The following is a 16,455-nucleotide window of genomic DNA, read 5'->3' on the forward strand; positions in this document are numbered from 1 at the left end:
ATTATTATTTGGAGTTGGTGAATCTTCTATACAAAACACGATCCTTAGGCAAGTGTAGAGAATGTTTTCAAAGTTTCATCTTGTTTTTTCCTGTCTGCTTGCAGCCAACCCTTAGTGCCAAGGGAGAACATTACGGCGTGGATGAATGCAATCGGTCTGATCATCACAGCCCTCCCAGTGAGTCCCTACTGTGGAATGTCCACAGTGACACAGTGTCAGCCAGAGAGATGCGGACAGAATAAGCTTTCCCCAGAAGCTCATGCCAGTTAATGAGCCACCTCCTTCTTCCATCTTTCCTACCATTGCTTTTTAAAAAGTTATAGCGAGGCTGGAAATGCAGTTCAGTCAGTAGAGCACCTGCTGGCGTGCGCAGAGCCCTGGGTTTGAGTGCACAGAACTTGGTGTGGTGGCACACACCCATAATCCCAGCACTTGGGAGGTAGAGACAGGAAGATTGAAGCTTCTAATTCATCTTCAGCCACACCATCAGTCTGAGACCGTGTCAACACATGCACATAGTTACAGTCACTGTCCTTTTGCTGTTCTCTGTCACTTATGAATGTATCTGCTAGACTTACCTATCTCTTCCAGTAGCAGCTCCCCCATCCAGTCTTCATTTCTGCCTCACAGTCTGGTCTGGTTTGGGCCGGTTGACATGCTGTGTATCCAGCCAGTCCTGCACACTATGCTCACTGAGAAATGTTAGTAAATAAGACATTGTGCTGAACCTTTCTCCTCAATCATCTGCCAGCTCCCAGCCCATGTGACTCCCTCTCTGACCTCCTCCTTGTCTCTTGAGCCTTAAATAATGTTGATCAGCACCGTGTTCTCTACACTTGCTGGATAACTCTGTGAATCCATGTTTTGTTATATGCTTTCAAAGTAGAATGCAGGTATTTATTTCTGTTTTTACACATGTCACAGGCGTGTCTGTATAGTAAATTTAGCAAAGTCAGTTTACTAAATGTCAGGCACTAATACACTGCAGGGACTCAAGACAGCCCCTCCCTAGGTCAGCCGATCAGTGCAGAGCCAGTTAGCTGTTTCAGACACTTGTCGCACACACACAAGCCAGACAAGTGGAAATTTTCAGTGGGTGCAAAAGCAGACAGGCTTTGAGGTCCATGTCTGGGTGCGTGGTGTCTTTTTAACCAGACTTCCCTGATTTAAAGGAGCCGTACTGGATTGTGCTTCATGACCGAATCGTGAGTGTAATCAGCAGTCCTAGCCTGACCTCAGAGACAGAGTGGGTTGGCTACCCGTTCCGCCTCTTCGACTTCACCGCGTGTCACCAGTCCTACTCCGAGATGAGCTGCAGCTATACGTTAGCTCTAGCCCATGCTGTGTGGCACCACTCCAGCATCGGGCAGCTCTCACTTATCCCAAAGTAAGTGGGGTTCCCTAATGAGATTGGGCATCTCCGTTCCTAAGTCCGATTTACAAGGCAGTGTTTCTCACTCATGATAACTGCAGAGTGTGTTTTAGACAGTGGGGCCCTGGTTAGTCAGAAACCTCTTTCATTTCAGAATTGTTTGTTTTAATTTCGTATGTGTGCAAATAGTGATAGCTCATTTCCCACTGGACTTCCAGGAGGCTTACTCAGATCTCTGCCCCAGAGGATATCACAGAAATTGTCTTTTGAACTGAAACTGGACAATCTATTCGTGGATTACTTTTGTTGACTGTTTTAAAAAAAAAAAAAAAGCTGTCAATTCGATCTAAATTTCATGAGAATGGCATTCCCGCAAATTCTCTTTTCCATTTAGATAAGTCACCTGTCATTTAACACCTGTACTTTATATAGGAATTACTTTTAAGTCTGAAGTAATTTATTTCAGTGATCAGTCAGGTGAAAATGAGACCAGGTGAGATATGCAAGATTTACAAGGTCCCATTGTTACCAGGAGAGGGAGATGCTCAGACAGAGAGAGTGCTGTGCAGATGGACAGAGAATGCGTGCCATCAGACACAAGGAGAGTGTGCCACGCAGATGGACAGAGTGTGCTGTATGGACGTGAGGACCTCAGTTCAAATCCCAGGAGTGCACATAGAAAGTCAGACATGGTTGCACATACACCTGCACCTCAGTACCATGGGGAGGAGTGGACAGTCGGATGGCAGGGTGCCGCTGACAGGCCCTCTGCACACAACAGGCCTGTGTGCCCACAGACATGCACACCACACCCGCAACACCCACAAACATGTACCCAGAAGGAAAGAGTATTGTCACCAAAGTCAAAGGTAAAGCAACGCTTCCAGTCTTCTTACACACTTACGCGCAGTGCACTAACATAATTCACAGGATTGCGCTGCTTGAAGTTCATGAGAGGTTTTACCTTCAACCTTCAGGTTTCTCACTGACGTGCTTCTCCCCGTGGTGAAGACTGAGTTCCAGTTGCTGTATGTGTACCATCTTGTGGGGCCATTTTTACAGAGATTCCAACAGGAGAGAACCCGGTGCATGATTGAGGTAAGGAGGCATCTGGTTTAATGCAAGTCACAAAGAGCTGTTTCTAGACAAGTGTTTTCGCTCAGCCGAAAGTTGTATGTTTCGTGGGGTCTGGGATCCACTTAGGGGGCTCAGTCTGCCTGCAGGGACTTTAGTGTATGATGCTCTGAGCTTGAGATGCAGGGGAGAAGAGCTGTGCTCAAGGAGGTAGCCAGGGTTGCGGGCCCAGAAGTGTGTGAGAGAATTTACAGTAAGGGGACTGACTGAAGGAAGGCAAACGTTTTTAAGAAAATGGGGAACAGTAGAACAGGGCTGGGAGATGACTCAGTGGTTAAAAGCACTGGCTGCTCTTGCCAAGGATCTGGACTTAGTTCCCAGCAACTACATGGCAGGTCACAACCACCTATAATTCCAGTTTCAGGGTCTCCAGTTTTTCTCTTGTGGCATCTTAGGAACTGGGCATGCACATGGTCCACACACACACACACACACACACACACACACACACAGAGAGAGAGAGAGAGAGAGAGAGAGAGAGAGAGAGAAAATAAAATAGAAGACAAATGGTTATTTTTGTTAATGAGCTAGCAAATGGAGCTCGGAGGCACACTAAGCCTGAGCCTCCCTGGAGTGAGGGATTGGCGAGGCGATGTCTAGAAGCGGATCCCGGATCTTACTCTAAGAGAGACTTAGCTGTAGAGAGGTATTCTAGTTAGGCATTGCAGAGCTCTGTGATTCCGCTCTGCGTGCAGACTGTGTCCTCTGTGCATAGAGATGCATGGGCTGTGACTGTCCCTCTGCACAGGTGCCACCCATGTGTCAGTGTGGGAGACTGGGCAGGTTGGGTTGAATTACTTGATCATTTAGTCACTTAAATAACCTAACCCTATTTGTCGGATAGATTGGAGTGGCGTTTTATGACATGCTGTTGAATGTAGACCAGTGCAGCACGCACTTAAATTACATGGACCCCATCTGCGACTTCCTGTATCATATGAAGTATATGTTCACTGGCGACAGTGTGAAAGAGCAAGTAAGTTAGTCCTTTTACTTTTTAGTGATGTTTTAACCTCTCAAACTTAATATTAATACATGGTGATAAACATTTTTTTGGGGGGTTTTCGGCTTTGTTTTGTTTTATTTGTAAGGTGTCTAGCATCTAACCTCTTAGGCCACAGGAGAACATAATTCTAGATACAGAGATAAAGAAATGATCTCTTCGCTTTGCCTGTGATGTCTGAGACAGAACATCAGAAGCCCCTAAGGCATCCGTGAGTAGACGTCGCTTTGAATAGTCTGCTCACCTGGGAAGAGCCGTGGGCCATGGCTAGGAAGACCTCTCAGGGATGGAGGCTTTCCTCCCCCACCCCCACTGGCTAAGGCGCATTATGGGATGTTGAACACACAGTGGTACAAGTACAAGTCACGCCGTGCTGCTCAGGAGACTGGTCACTGAGAGTTTCTGAAGAGCATGAGGGGTCTTAGCTTGAAGAACAGCATCCCAGGAAAGATCTCACCTCTACTGCTCAGGTTTTCTTCCCAGGTGTCAGGTTTGTTCTGTCGTGTGACACAGCAAGCTCTGGTGACGCTGAAGGGACACACCCGAAATCAACATAGGAAGAGGCACTTCCTACTAGAGGTGGCAGGAAGTGGGAAGACCTTAGTCGTGTGTGTTGCGTGTGTAGGGAGCTATGGGTTGTTGTGGTGTCACTTGGCTGCAGTGAGCCTCTCTCCTCAGTGCCTGGCCGCCGTTCCCTCGCTGCCAGGTTGTAGCTCTGTCTTCATTGGCTGGGTGACCAGCACTGGGCAGTGGGCTTCACTGTAACATTCCCACACTGGCGTGTGCTCTTTGATCATATTCACCGCTCTGTCATAGAAAGGTAATTGCTGTGTCAGCATGCATGCTGGTGACAGGAAGACACATACTCCTTCACACCTTCACAGCAGTGTCAGACTTAACACTTCCCCTCCCGAAGGAAAGCATTTCTTTTTGTGTCTGTTTCTGTTACCACACACAAAAATGGGCAGAACTGATGAAGATTTTTTTTTAAACAAAATTATTTATTATATGTATATGGGTACACTGTAGCTGTCTTTAGACACACCAGAAGAGGGCATCTGATCTCATTACAGATGGTTGTGAGCCACCATGTGGTTGCTAGGATTTGAACTCGGGACCTCGAGAAGAGTCAGTCAGTGCTCTTAACCACTGAGCCATCTCTCCAACCCACTGATAAAGATTTTTTTTGGGGGGGGGTGGTTTTTTTCAAGACAAGGTTTCTCTGTGTAGCCCTGGCTGTCCTGGAACTCACTCTGTAGACCAGGCTGGCCTCGAACTCAGAAATCCGCCTGCCTCTGCCTCCCAAGTGCTGGGATTAAAGGTGTACGCCACCACTGCCCAGCTACTGATGAAGATTTTTAAACCTAAAATGTGTTCTTTGTTTTTGGTCCTAAACTTTGACACAGGAGTAAAACAAAAAGAAACTTTGCTGACTTTCCAGTCCTTCCCCTGAGATCAAAGAGCATTAGAGCTGAGAAAGTCAGGGCGCTGGTGCACCTGTCTCCTTAGCATGTTCTGAGTGCATGGTACTGCAGACAGTCCTGCTGCTCCGGTCTACAGTATGATGAGTCCGACTGTAAAATCAAGAAGACAGCTTTGGGGAGAACTATTGCAAATGCTTTCTGCTTCTGCTAACATTGCATTCGGGAAGGATGACCAAGTTGGTAGATGTCCATCTCCTAATGGGAGCAATTGTAGCTGTGGATAGCAGGGTAGCTGAGCAGGTAAATGGGTCGTAAGTTCTTGAAGTGCATGTGTAGACAGAGACAGGCATGTACACACCGAATGTTTATACACAATGTATGTGGGAGTACACATGTGCTTGCCTGTGTAAGAAAATAATTGTGTGCCAAACCCCCACTGTGGCGTACTGTTGACAGCTGATGTCACTCAGTAAATGTGGACTCTGCTTTTCCCTAATTGTGCTCTCACTTCTTAGGTAGAGAAGATTATCTGTAATTTAAAGCCAGCTTTAAAGCTTCGTCTTCGATTCATCACGCACATTAGCAAGATGGAGCCGGCAGTGCCACCCCAGGCCCTCAACAGCGCGTCTCCAGCACCTCAGTCTAACCAGGTGCCAGCATCTCTGCCGGTGACCCAGTGAAGCCAGAGGCACGGTGACTGATGCAGAGGAGTGGACTCAACGCTAAATCTGAACGCCGTGCTAGGAAAACCAGAGCAGCCACCATGTTCAGATTGGTTTATTCTGATTCAAATACTGAATCCCTTCTCCTTGCCTATGTTTTGTCTCTAAGAGATTAAGTAAGTTACATGTTGTTTATATTCATACCACTTTATTCAAATCCCTAGGAATGTGGGCGTTTCTATAATCAAGTGGCTTTTACCAGGAACTCTCAGATTTCCTGTCCTAGCCATTTTTAAATTATTGTAACATCTTTACCTCTTGTATACATTATCTTAAAAGATGAAACACATGTGAAATGGTCATTACAGACCCTTTTATACATAAATGTCCTCCCAAATAGAGCCTTTTTATTAATTAAAGGGCCTTATACTTCACTTGGAGTACAGGAACAAAGGAAGTTTCATACTCTTTTTTTTTTTTTTTAACTGCCTATAAAATTTTTTTTTGTAAATTTTAAATTTCCAAGTAGTTCCAAATAAATGTCAAGTTTCTACAAAGTAGGTTATGAGAGTTTTGCCTTCGCTCTGAGCTTTCTGTATGAAATGAGCTAGAAACCATCTGAAATGTATAAACTTAATAAAGCCATGCTCAGACGTTTGATTGCCTGACTGTTCTGTAACTAAATCGTTCACCTCTCTGAGGCCATGCTCACCCTAGTCTTCAAATTCTCAGAATTCTTGTAACTTCACAAATTTTAAATATAGTATATATTTTAGTTTTTTAAGGCTTGCTAATTTGAAGGGAAATGGCACTTTAAAAAATTCTAAAGCCAGTAAAGTCAAATAAACTGTTTCTTTAATGAGCTCCAGTGAGCTCCTACAGCCTGGAGACTGCCTTAGTTAGTGTCTGCACTACAGATGTAGTGCATCACCACCCGGCAACCCCGAGTTATGCTCTGTAAAAAACTATAATGGTGAATCCAGCCAGCCACTTCTCAGACCCGTACTGTGAGTGTGTTCCTCTGAGGCCCTGCAGTCACTACGGCCTTATTTGCCATGTGTGCCTATCTTACAATTATATAAGTATCATTCATGTTTCTTGGCTAATAATAAATAGTCTTTCTTAGTCTTCTCCAGAAACTTTAGGAATGACCCCAAAGTTATTCTTATCATAATCTTCAGTATATTCTTTGTGCCACAAGGACTAGATTGCTTTGCTTTGAGATCCTAGAATGGGAACATTGGACCCTGGTATATGTGTGAAAATGTTATATAATTATATTATATATATTGACATTGGACAGAAGAATGAAAAGCAGTCTTACAACTTTCTCAAGGGCATATATATTCCAGTAAATTTGTAAAAAATTCAAAGTTTTCTCTGAGTAGAATTTTAGAGTCACTCATCAGAGATGTTAATAGAAGACAGAAACTCGGGTTTATAACTTGGGGGAAAAAATGACTACAGTAATTGTAGAGTAAAAGTTGGCTTCAGGTGTTTATTCTCATGCCTAACCGGTTCCGCCCAGCATGTCGGCAGTACCAGAGCTCCTGTGGTACAGTAGTTAAGAGCTGCATGTGGCTATTGAAGGTTTAACATTTGGAACTGAATTTTTAATTTTGATTAAGCTTTAATGTAAATAACTAGATGTGGCCACTGTATTGTACAAGGTACTTTAAAGGTACATCGCTACTTTCTACAATTAACTCAGTAATATTTATCTTCAACACCATAGAGGCAGTAATTAGGCTCATACACTAGGACTGCATATGAAAAGTCTGACGGTCAAGCCTTACTAGCATGCATTAAGTTTTAAAACAATAAAAATCCCTTTGTGGAGCCAGTTTCATTCCTGAGTTCCCTGCCTTTGCTGGAACGTTCAGGTGAAGGCGAGCACACGGGACTGCTCATTACAGAGCCAAGGTGAGATTTGGGATGCGTAAGGATTTTAGCTAATGAGGGATGCTGCAGATGAGAGGCCGGGCTTCTCCAAGCCTAGGTAACATTAGGTGGACTTCAGTATACATCAGTAGCTCTTTTTAATGCCTCCAGTTCCTGCATAGATGTTTGTGAATCCCTTCTTGTGGGTACCTGCACAACAGTCATGCTTTTTAAAAAAAATCAGTGTTATCTTTGCTTCATAAAAAAGGGTGGTCTAGTACCAGTAAACTTGGGCATTATCTAAGCCTGGGGTTATTTGTTTTACAAGTAAGAGAGGAAGCAACTTTTAATGATAAATGTCTTCCATTGTTTTTAGGGACAATTATTTGTATGCCCTGTAGGAAAATATATATTTTATATATATATATATTGAATATATATATATGAATATATATATTCATATATAACGGTATGGTATGTACATGGGTAAGTATGTTACATGTGTTTGGAAATATGCAGACAACAGAATTTTACTATAAAGCGTTTATTATACATCTTTTGAACAACGTGGATATAGGCTACCTCTCTGGGTGCCTTTGCTTCCAACTGTGAATTGACACTTAACATCACCGTGTATTTTAATTGCTGGTGCATTTTTTTAATTGGAAATTAATTGATACTACTTCTTAAAGATAACTTCTGCTAAAATGGGAAGTTCATGTTTCCTAGTTTTATAGCTGTTTTGATTTCCACATCCTGAATTTCATACTAGAAAGGAACTGCTGGAATACATACTTACTGGAAAAAAAAAAATTTTTTTTTTTTTTTCTAAAAGAAGAAGCCCTTGGGAGGAGAAGGCGTTTGCTTAGCTCTGTTTAGTTTTCTGTGGTGCCCCAGATGGTTTTCATGTGGTGCATCCACACTCACTTAGGTGGTTTAAGGTAGTCAGTCCCTGGCTTATGATTACCCTCCCGTTGAGTTCCAAAACAAGCCAGGGTTAAAGCTACTGCCGTGTTCACAGTGCTCTTCACCTCCTCCGGTGTCTTCCCAAGAGTTGGGTTCACTTCCATGATATCCAGTCCTGAAAGTAGCCCTGCAACAGAAAAAGGGACAGTGACGTAGCTGATCAAAGTAACCGACATTTAAAGTCTGTGACACCCGACTCCCACATGTATCCGTGGAGAAGAGCTGGTGACCAACAGCAAACATGCCGTGTGTCACATCATGTGACGGGTACTCTAGAAGGAACAGGAGGGCCTACGTACACACTGGCCAAGTGCACAGCTGCTGCTGCATTGCCTCAGACCCTGCCTACCTGTCTTGTAGATTTCCTCTGTGATGTAGAGACCTTCTCTATAAGATAGGCCTCCCATAACCGGTGTGCCCGTAGCCGGGGTGAATGCTGGATCCAGCCCATCAACATCAAAGCTCAGGTGAATCGGCCTTTTCTTCCTTTTAAGGAAAGGAGAAGTTTTCAGTTTAAAGTGGTTTAGGAGTCAGGAATCAAATGCAGGCCTTACCCTGCGTTATGAAAGCCTTGCATGGGAATCCCATGGTTTTACCTAAGTTTTATTAGCAGCCTGTGCTTACGGGAATGTCAGGAGGAAACCTTAGTCATGAACACGCACAGAGAGCATCGTACCTTCCCAGAAGGTAGCTGAAGGTTTCTTCCATCACCTTGCCGATCCCCAGTTTATCTACTTCAGTCATGGAGAAATACTTAATCCCCAGAGTTTTTATTATGTAGCTATGAAAGAACAGATTGAAGTTAAATTACAGTTAGTAAGGCTGGCTTTTCTTACATTTCCTTTGGGTGGAAAGATTACTATAAGTCCTGTATACTGTGTATATATGCACCTAGTTGTATTTATAAGAGTAAATAGTTATAAATTACCCCAATAATACTGTCTATACGTGAATATAAACACGTGTGCTTATATAGATAAGTATATACATATAGACATAGTGACAATTAAAAAAAAACCTCTTAACAGATTTGACCAGTAAAGCATACCTAGCATATAAAAGAACATGGAATAAACTTACTGTTCCCCAGGGTCTACGTCTCGCAAGCCAATGTACACGATGTCCTTGGCAGATATGCAGGGAGTCACCCAGGAGAATCCTGGTACGTCTGGGAACTAGAAACAATGGTGTTTCCATTTAGATAAATATGTTTCTCCTCGACAGAACTGCATTTAATGTTGAGCACAGGCAGTTACGTCCATCTTAACATTTCTTAAACATCTGTACTTCCATTTCTCAAAAAGACTTAAGCCAGAATTTTAAGAGAAGTTTCTAAGGGACAGGGAGGAGCTCTTTCTCCTGTGGTTCAGGTAAGTGCTTGCCAGATCTCAAGACACTGAAAGCCACCCGTGGCCACACTCCTATCTCAGCACTCGGAAAGCAGGCAGAAAGTTCAAGGCCAGCCAGGACCACCTAGCAAGAACCTGTCACCACACACACATACACACACACACACACACACACACACACACACACACAATCTGCATGGCAAAGCTCGGACATAGAGGGGGTCATTTGGTGAGAAGAGAAAAACCTGTGTAATGTCCTTAGAAGAGGCAGGAACCAGGAGCCCCGCATGCCCCTGCCTTGTGACATACTTGGCATGACTCTGGGTAAGTTGGTTACCTTCTGAATCTCTGCAGACCTGTTTAGAAAGGGTTAGTCTGCCCCATCTACTACAAAGCATAGGTTAAGGATCCAAAAAGAAAACAATCGACCCTCTGCATCCATGTTTCCACCAGGCATAGGTTGAGAATGTACTTAATGAGCCTGGAGTGCCATGGTCTACGTTGAACATATATACACTTTTCCCCTTGACAGTACAGTTGGAACTATTTTCATAGCATTTAGTTGTATTAGGTGTTATAGGTGATCTAGAGCTGATCTAAAGGGTGTGGGAGGATACACATGGGTTATACAAAGACTGTGCCATATTATTTGAGAGACTTGAACATCCAGTTTTAGTATCTGAGATCATGGGACCTCATGGATACAGAGACAAGTGCAGATGGATGCAAACTGTTCGGGAAGAGCCCCGCCACCTTTATCAACTTCTCTTTTCCTTATTTATTACAGCGCAGATACCTTCAGTTATCCCAAGAACAAAGTACAGGAAGGCTCTCCCTGTCTGCCTTCTCCCCTCGGAACCCCTGCAGAGAGTTCCCTCGTGGGAGTCTTTTACCTTTCCTTTCAATTCCTTCAGGAGAAAGGACACAGGTTGCCCATGCAGATTCCCAGAGCTGGTTGTCAGTGGAGTGTTGATGTCAGTGTGAGCATCCACCCAAATGACACACAGGTCGGGGTGGACCCTGGCGTGGCCAGAGATGCTTCCAACTGCCATACTTGGGAGGAAAAGAAGGCGTGTGAACATCAAGTTCGCAACGTCATCACATACTTCAGATTGCTAGCTCATGTACTGCACCTATGTGATTATCCTTTATGCCCAGTGGGCTCCTCCATAGACCTTAAAGATGCTGGTTAAATGCATTTAACAGTAGAGAAGGGGTGGTTCTCACCAGTCACTGACCTCAATAATGTCAGTAAGAAAGACATGGGCGGTTTTACCTTTTAAAAAATCAACTCATAATAAAATCACAAATTATAGCGTGTCCAAAAAAGCACTAGTTACACAAATTCTTTAGCCCTAGATACTCTTTAGTTCTTGGGGTTGAATTCTCCTCTCCCTTGATAAGTACTTGATTCTCTGTGTTTAATTATGGCAGAGCCTTTCAGGTTGGTTGGTTGCTTGCTTGCTTTTCAGAATGCAGCCCTTTTATAGTCGGGAAGAACCCTAGGAGGCTCCCTCATCTATGGCCTGTGTCTCCCTGCCAAGTCAGCGCTCGGCCCCCTTAGCTACTTGCTTTTCATACAAGGATCCACTCTTGTCATCAAAGCCATCCAAATACTCCTGACTCGAAACATGAGACCAGGTCAGACATAGGATGCCAGTGTTGTCGCCCCCTGGAAACATGCAGACGCCACTCAGAGTCCTGAGCATCCATATCTCCCAACAGTTCATGCCTACCTAGGGTTGTTTATTCATTTGGCTTGATGTCTGCCGTTACTTTCTCACCTTCAGGCAATCTTAACTGTTTCCCTTCCAAATGTCCCCACAGAGAAAAGAAAGGGAACTCCAGGCTCCCCTCAGCTTCCCAGTGGGAGCCCTGCTCACAGGCGCCAGGAGCAGCAGGCGCGTTCTCCCTTTCAGCTCTTCCAGGGGCAGCAGGCATGTTCTCACCTTCAGCTCCTCCAGGAGCAGCAGGCATGTTCTCGCCTTTCAGCTCCTCAGGCCTCCAGGACAGGATCCCGGATCCAAAACAGTGAACTGGCTCTAGGCACAACGCTGATGTTTGTTTTGGTGAAAATGTAAAGCTCACTATCTGGCAATATGGATATGTGTATACACACACAGATACATGCATGCACATGAAATGGTGTTATCATTCCTGATTATCTGGCAATATGAATATTATACACAGATATATGCATATATATACATGGAATGGTGTTATCATTCCTGATTATCATCTGGCAATATGGATATGTGTATATATACACAGATATATGCATATACATGGAATGGTGTTATCATTCCTGATGAGAAATTACGCAGGAGGCAAAGATAATCCTTTTGTGCATACTAAGTAGCAACATAAGGAAATCTAGGTGGTTGATCTAGAACAGAACATGAGATATAACACAAAAGCAATTGTTAAACTGATCATGTGTGTGTGAGAGTTCTTTGAAAAGTTTTATAGAGCTTTTGTAATGAAAAGCACATATTTTAAAATTGTTCACCTAAATGAATTGTGTACATAATCAGTAATCAAGTTTAGTAAACTAACTTTCCCCAGTAGCTAATCTCTAAAATGTAAGATGATGCTAAAATCCACAACTTAAGTATTTTCTGTTATATGGATAAAGATATTCTAAGACTTCAAATAGAGCTTGATCTATGTTTCCATAGTAAATTAAACCATACAATATCTCTAAAGAATATATACATACATATATATACATATATATATATATATATAAATACACATATACAGGTTTTAAAATAAATATCTCATAGTCCCAAATGCATAGAAGTAGTTAACTACTGTAACATTTTCTAAGTTTTTTCCGACCCTGCCTCAGTGATCCTGGTTTTTTCCTGGTTTTCTATATCAGAGTTGTGTCTAGAGCCAGTTTGTGATTTTGCTCTGGGATCATGTCCTGGGGAGGCCTGAGGAGCTGAAATGTGAGATATATATATATATATATATATATATATATATATATATATATATATATGAAATATTAATTTTAAAACCAAATATGTTTATGACAGAAATATAAAAAGCACTTAACACTTGGTGCACACAAACACCCCTATATACATCTATACACACCTATACACACTTATATACACCTATATATGTGTGTATATATAGAGAGAGGGGGGGAAGGGAACAAACTCTCTCTTGGTCTCCTTATGCCCTTTGTGCCAACCCCCAGGGATGTAGGCAGTTCACAGACCTGTGGTCTCCACCCAGCACCACACTGACTCTTCCGTTCTTCTGGACCTCTGCCACCACACCAGCCAGCTCTTCATTGGCTTTCCCCACAGACCGTGGGTTCTTCACAATTTGAAAGGAGCTGTCATTAGGGACGTCAACAAAGGTCAGGTCCCCGTGGTCTCTCACGTCATACTCTGCCATTAAAAGTTTAATGTTACTAGATAGAAACAGGTCGCAAGCCAGCCCTCTAGCCACTACGTGTGTGCCGCATAACAGGCCCTCCCTAATTCCTGTCAGTCCATGGACAAGGATGCTGAAGGATGAAAAAGATAACTTTGTGATCCTGATCCAGTAGGGAACAAGTAGGTGTGTGTAAGTGTGTATAGGTGTGTATAGATGTATATAGGGGTGTTTGTGTGCACCAAGTGTTAAGTGCTTTTTATATTTCTGACATAAGCCTGTTTGGTTTTAAAATTAATATTTCATATGTCCCCCCAGAAACACCTCAGAAGCAGTTAACATGCAGTAGTGGAGCGCTATAGCCTTTTGTAAGTCTTTTGATCCTTGTCTTCTTTACCCAAGCTGTCACCTGCTGAAGCCTTCAGTGTCTTTGTGACTCACCCACGTTGTATGCTGAAAATGTCTGTGTTTAGCCCCAAACCTCCCGATGCAGAGAGTCTAGGAAATGCACACTTCTTCACGTTTCAAAACAAAACAAAACAAAGCTGGCAGAGAATTCAAAGCTCCTAGGAACCCGCCTGTGCTTTCTGTCACAGCTCTGACATGACTTTCTAGACTGGAGACTGTCCTGTAGCCCTTGGATATAGGATCTGTTCAGTGCTTCAAATTAGCCATTGTTGGAGTATTTATTCTATCCCTGTGAACTTGAAACTTAGCGACAGATTAAAGAACTTTCACCTGATATAATAATGTAACAAGTTTATTTTGTTTAACCAAGGATAAGGGCTTACTCAGGTTTTCTGTTCTCCAATGAGTGGCCTCCCTCCTTCCTCCCTCCCTCCTCCCTCCTTCCTCCCTCCTCCCTCCCTCCTCTCTCTTTCTTCCTTTCTCCCTTCCTCCTTTTACACTCCCTCCTGCCCTAGCTCCATCCCCATCCTCTTTCCTTTCTAGCTTTATGAAGTGATGCTTATCCATTAAAACTCAAATCATTTGAAATGTGTAGGCCAGAAAACGTGGGAAGCATCTATGATCTTGCGACCCCCATCATACAAACACTTCTGTTCCTCCATCAGCAGTTGCCTGCCTCAACTCCCAACAATTATTTATTGCTTTCTTTAGCTGTGTTTCTGTCTTCCTAGGACGTGACATCAACCGTAGTTGTTCATTTGTGCCAAGCCTCTCACTTAGCATGCTATTGCTGAGACCCATCAGTGGCCTTGTCTGAGATGAGTCTGATCCTTTCCATTGCTGAATACTACATCAATTCATGGGTATGCCACCACTCTTTACCCATGAACCAGTTGGGGTACTTTATTACTTCCTTTTTTTTATTTTTATAAATATTGCTATTCCTCATGTACAGGTCTTGTGTGTTGATGAAACTGTCACCCGGCTTCCCAAATTGGCTGTCCATTTTAATCTCACTGGAAAATATATGCCTTCTAGCTGTTGAACCTTAGCAGCACGTCACTGCATGCATGGCCCGCATGTGTGCACACTAGATGCTGCTCCTATTACAGTTAGCATTGCTCTTCTCCTTTCATCTCACAAGGCAGGGATCTTCTTGCAATAGTAAGGTGTATTTCTTTCAGCTATTATTTTTCAGTTCCAATTTCCCCAACTCCCCTACCAGCCACCCAGCCCTCTTTCTTATATCAGACATTCTTTTGTAGAGTCGTTTGGCCAGAGAGACCAAATAGCCAAATAAGGAAGTGAGGCTGTCTTATCTGCAGTGGCTCCTGGGCATCCTTCCCAGGCCCTGTTTCTTTAGCAGGACGAGGTTCTGTTGGTTTAGCAAATCCCTCAGAAGCCTGTCCTTCCTTCAGAGCGAGAGGGACATTATCTGATCACCTTTCAGTTTTAAAGATACCTGTTTCTTTAAGTTTCTCCAACAGACCAGCTTTCCTCAGTGCTGCAGGGCCTTTCTCTACCCCTCCTCGAGGCTGAAGAACAGAAAAAAAACAGTCTTCAGTCATGATTGTGACTAGCCAATGCCCACAAGAAAACCTACTCCTCAATCAGTTGAACTATTAACATTCAGTGTTTAAGCTTCTGTGGGTCCAACACCCTTATATATTTTCCCCTCTAATCTTTGCAGTAAGGTGGAGTGAATTGTACCTATGCTAGGAAGGGTGAAGATCCACAAAGTCATTTTCATCCTGGTAAAAAGCAGACCAAGTGTACCAGGCCATGCTTGTCTCTTCCAGCACACTCCACCGTCCCCAGAATAAACTCTTAACTCCATGCAAACCCACTAAACATGGACAGCAAGTCACAGCCTATGCACATGGGTGCTTGTTTCAACGCTGATACAAAGACAGGACGCTTCTAATTGGATCCAGAACAGGGGATGCCGTGAAGGCTGGCGACAACAGACGACCTTTGGGCTGGGTCTTGCAACACTGGTAGATGGTCAGGGAAGGTGGCAAGCTGGTGAAGAAACTTTGCAACCTGGGGGAAAATCTAGGGCAAAGGGTGCTGAGGGGGGCAAAGCATAACCTGAAGAAACCCGCCTGCAGATCCACACGGCAGGCAGTTAGGGCTCTTGGGGAGAAACCAGACAACCAGGAAAACTGTCACCAAAGACCTGAAACCTTTGTGGACAGCATAGTATTTCAGATTCCCACCTATTTAAACCTGACCTGAGAAACGCATCTTGCTGAGCCCACATGAAGGAAGATAACCACCTTCCTATTCAGAAAATTCTTCCCCTGCCTCACTTGGCCATTAGAAGTCTAAAGAAATAACTCCTTTCTCTCTCTTTCTGATCTTGATTTCTAACACTTTAAGTATCCTCCTCCCAAATAAGGCACACAGAAAGTGATCTTGGCCAGGAGATTGGTGGCAAAAGTCACGTGTGCGTACCCTGAGGATTGGGACCGTAACCCTAAACTAAGCAAATACTTCCTCTCTGGTTAAATGACAGATGATCTTCCCCAGTGTCTAGACAAATCTATGGTGTCAGATTTCTTCTACTAGTTACCGGGTACCCTGAATATTCTGCCCGACAAGGTTCCTCTCCTTGCAGCTCATAAATCATTTTAAATCTCATTTTTCAATTGATTTATATCATGTACATATATTCATGATGTTTAGCATAATGTCTGCATCCATGGAGACGCTGGAAAAGTAAACTTAGCTTAACATAGCCATCACTTTAAATGTTTCTCATTTCTCTGTAATAAGGGTATTTAAACTCTGTTTTGGGGCTGAACAATGCTTAAACACTCTCTCTCTCTCTCTCTCTCTCTCTCTCTCTCTCTCTCTCTCT

The 16,455-nt window shown here is 43.4% G+C and overlaps 2 protein-coding genes across 4 annotated transcripts in view; one reads left to right on the forward strand and one right to left on the reverse strand.

Moving 5' to 3' along the window:
- Window positions 1–6,319, forward strand: part of Med23 (mediator complex subunit 23) — a 47,560-nt gene extending 41,241 nt beyond the window's left edge. For 2 of the 3 annotated variants that reach the window (XM_021221043.1, XM_021221045.1), the window contains 5 exons: window positions 105–177; window positions 1,173–1,387; window positions 2,350–2,470; window positions 3,351–3,482; window positions 5,449–6,319. In XM_021221043.1, the coding sequence (XP_021076702.1) occupies window positions 105–177; window positions 1,173–1,387; window positions 2,350–2,470; window positions 3,351–3,482; window positions 5,449–5,613 (706 nt within the window). In that variant the 3' untranslated portion in view covers window positions 5,614–6,319. The remainder of the gene's footprint in view (window positions 1–104; window positions 178–1,172; window positions 1,388–2,349; window positions 2,471–3,350; window positions 3,483–5,448) is intronic. The other variant, XM_029532958.1, reaches the window with a different exon arrangement.
- Window positions 6,320–7,990: 1,671 nt separating this feature from the next.
- Arg1 (arginase 1) overlaps window positions 7,991–16,455 on the reverse strand; it is an 11,801-nt gene continuing 3,336 nt past the window's right edge. Inside the window, exons 2-8 of the mRNA XM_021221556.2 lie at window positions 15,055–15,127; window positions 13,024–13,198; window positions 10,685–10,844; window positions 9,523–9,617; window positions 9,119–9,223; window positions 8,792–8,928; window positions 7,991–8,569 (exon numbers count right to left, since the gene is read on the reverse strand). Of these exons, the coding sequence (XP_021077215.1) occupies window positions 8,400–8,569; window positions 8,792–8,928; window positions 9,119–9,223; window positions 9,523–9,617; window positions 10,685–10,844; window positions 13,024–13,198; window positions 15,055–15,127 (915 nt within the window). The 3' untranslated portion in view covers window positions 7,991–8,399. The remainder of the gene's footprint in view (window positions 8,570–8,791; window positions 8,929–9,118; window positions 9,224–9,522; window positions 9,618–10,684; window positions 10,845–13,023; window positions 13,199–15,054; window positions 15,128–16,455) is intronic.

This window comes from Mus pahari, chromosome 21, assembly GCF_900095145.1.
Source record: "Mus pahari chromosome 21, PAHARI_EIJ_v1.1, whole genome shotgun sequence".
NCBI lineage: Eukaryota > Metazoa > Chordata > Mammalia > Rodentia > Muridae > Mus > Mus pahari.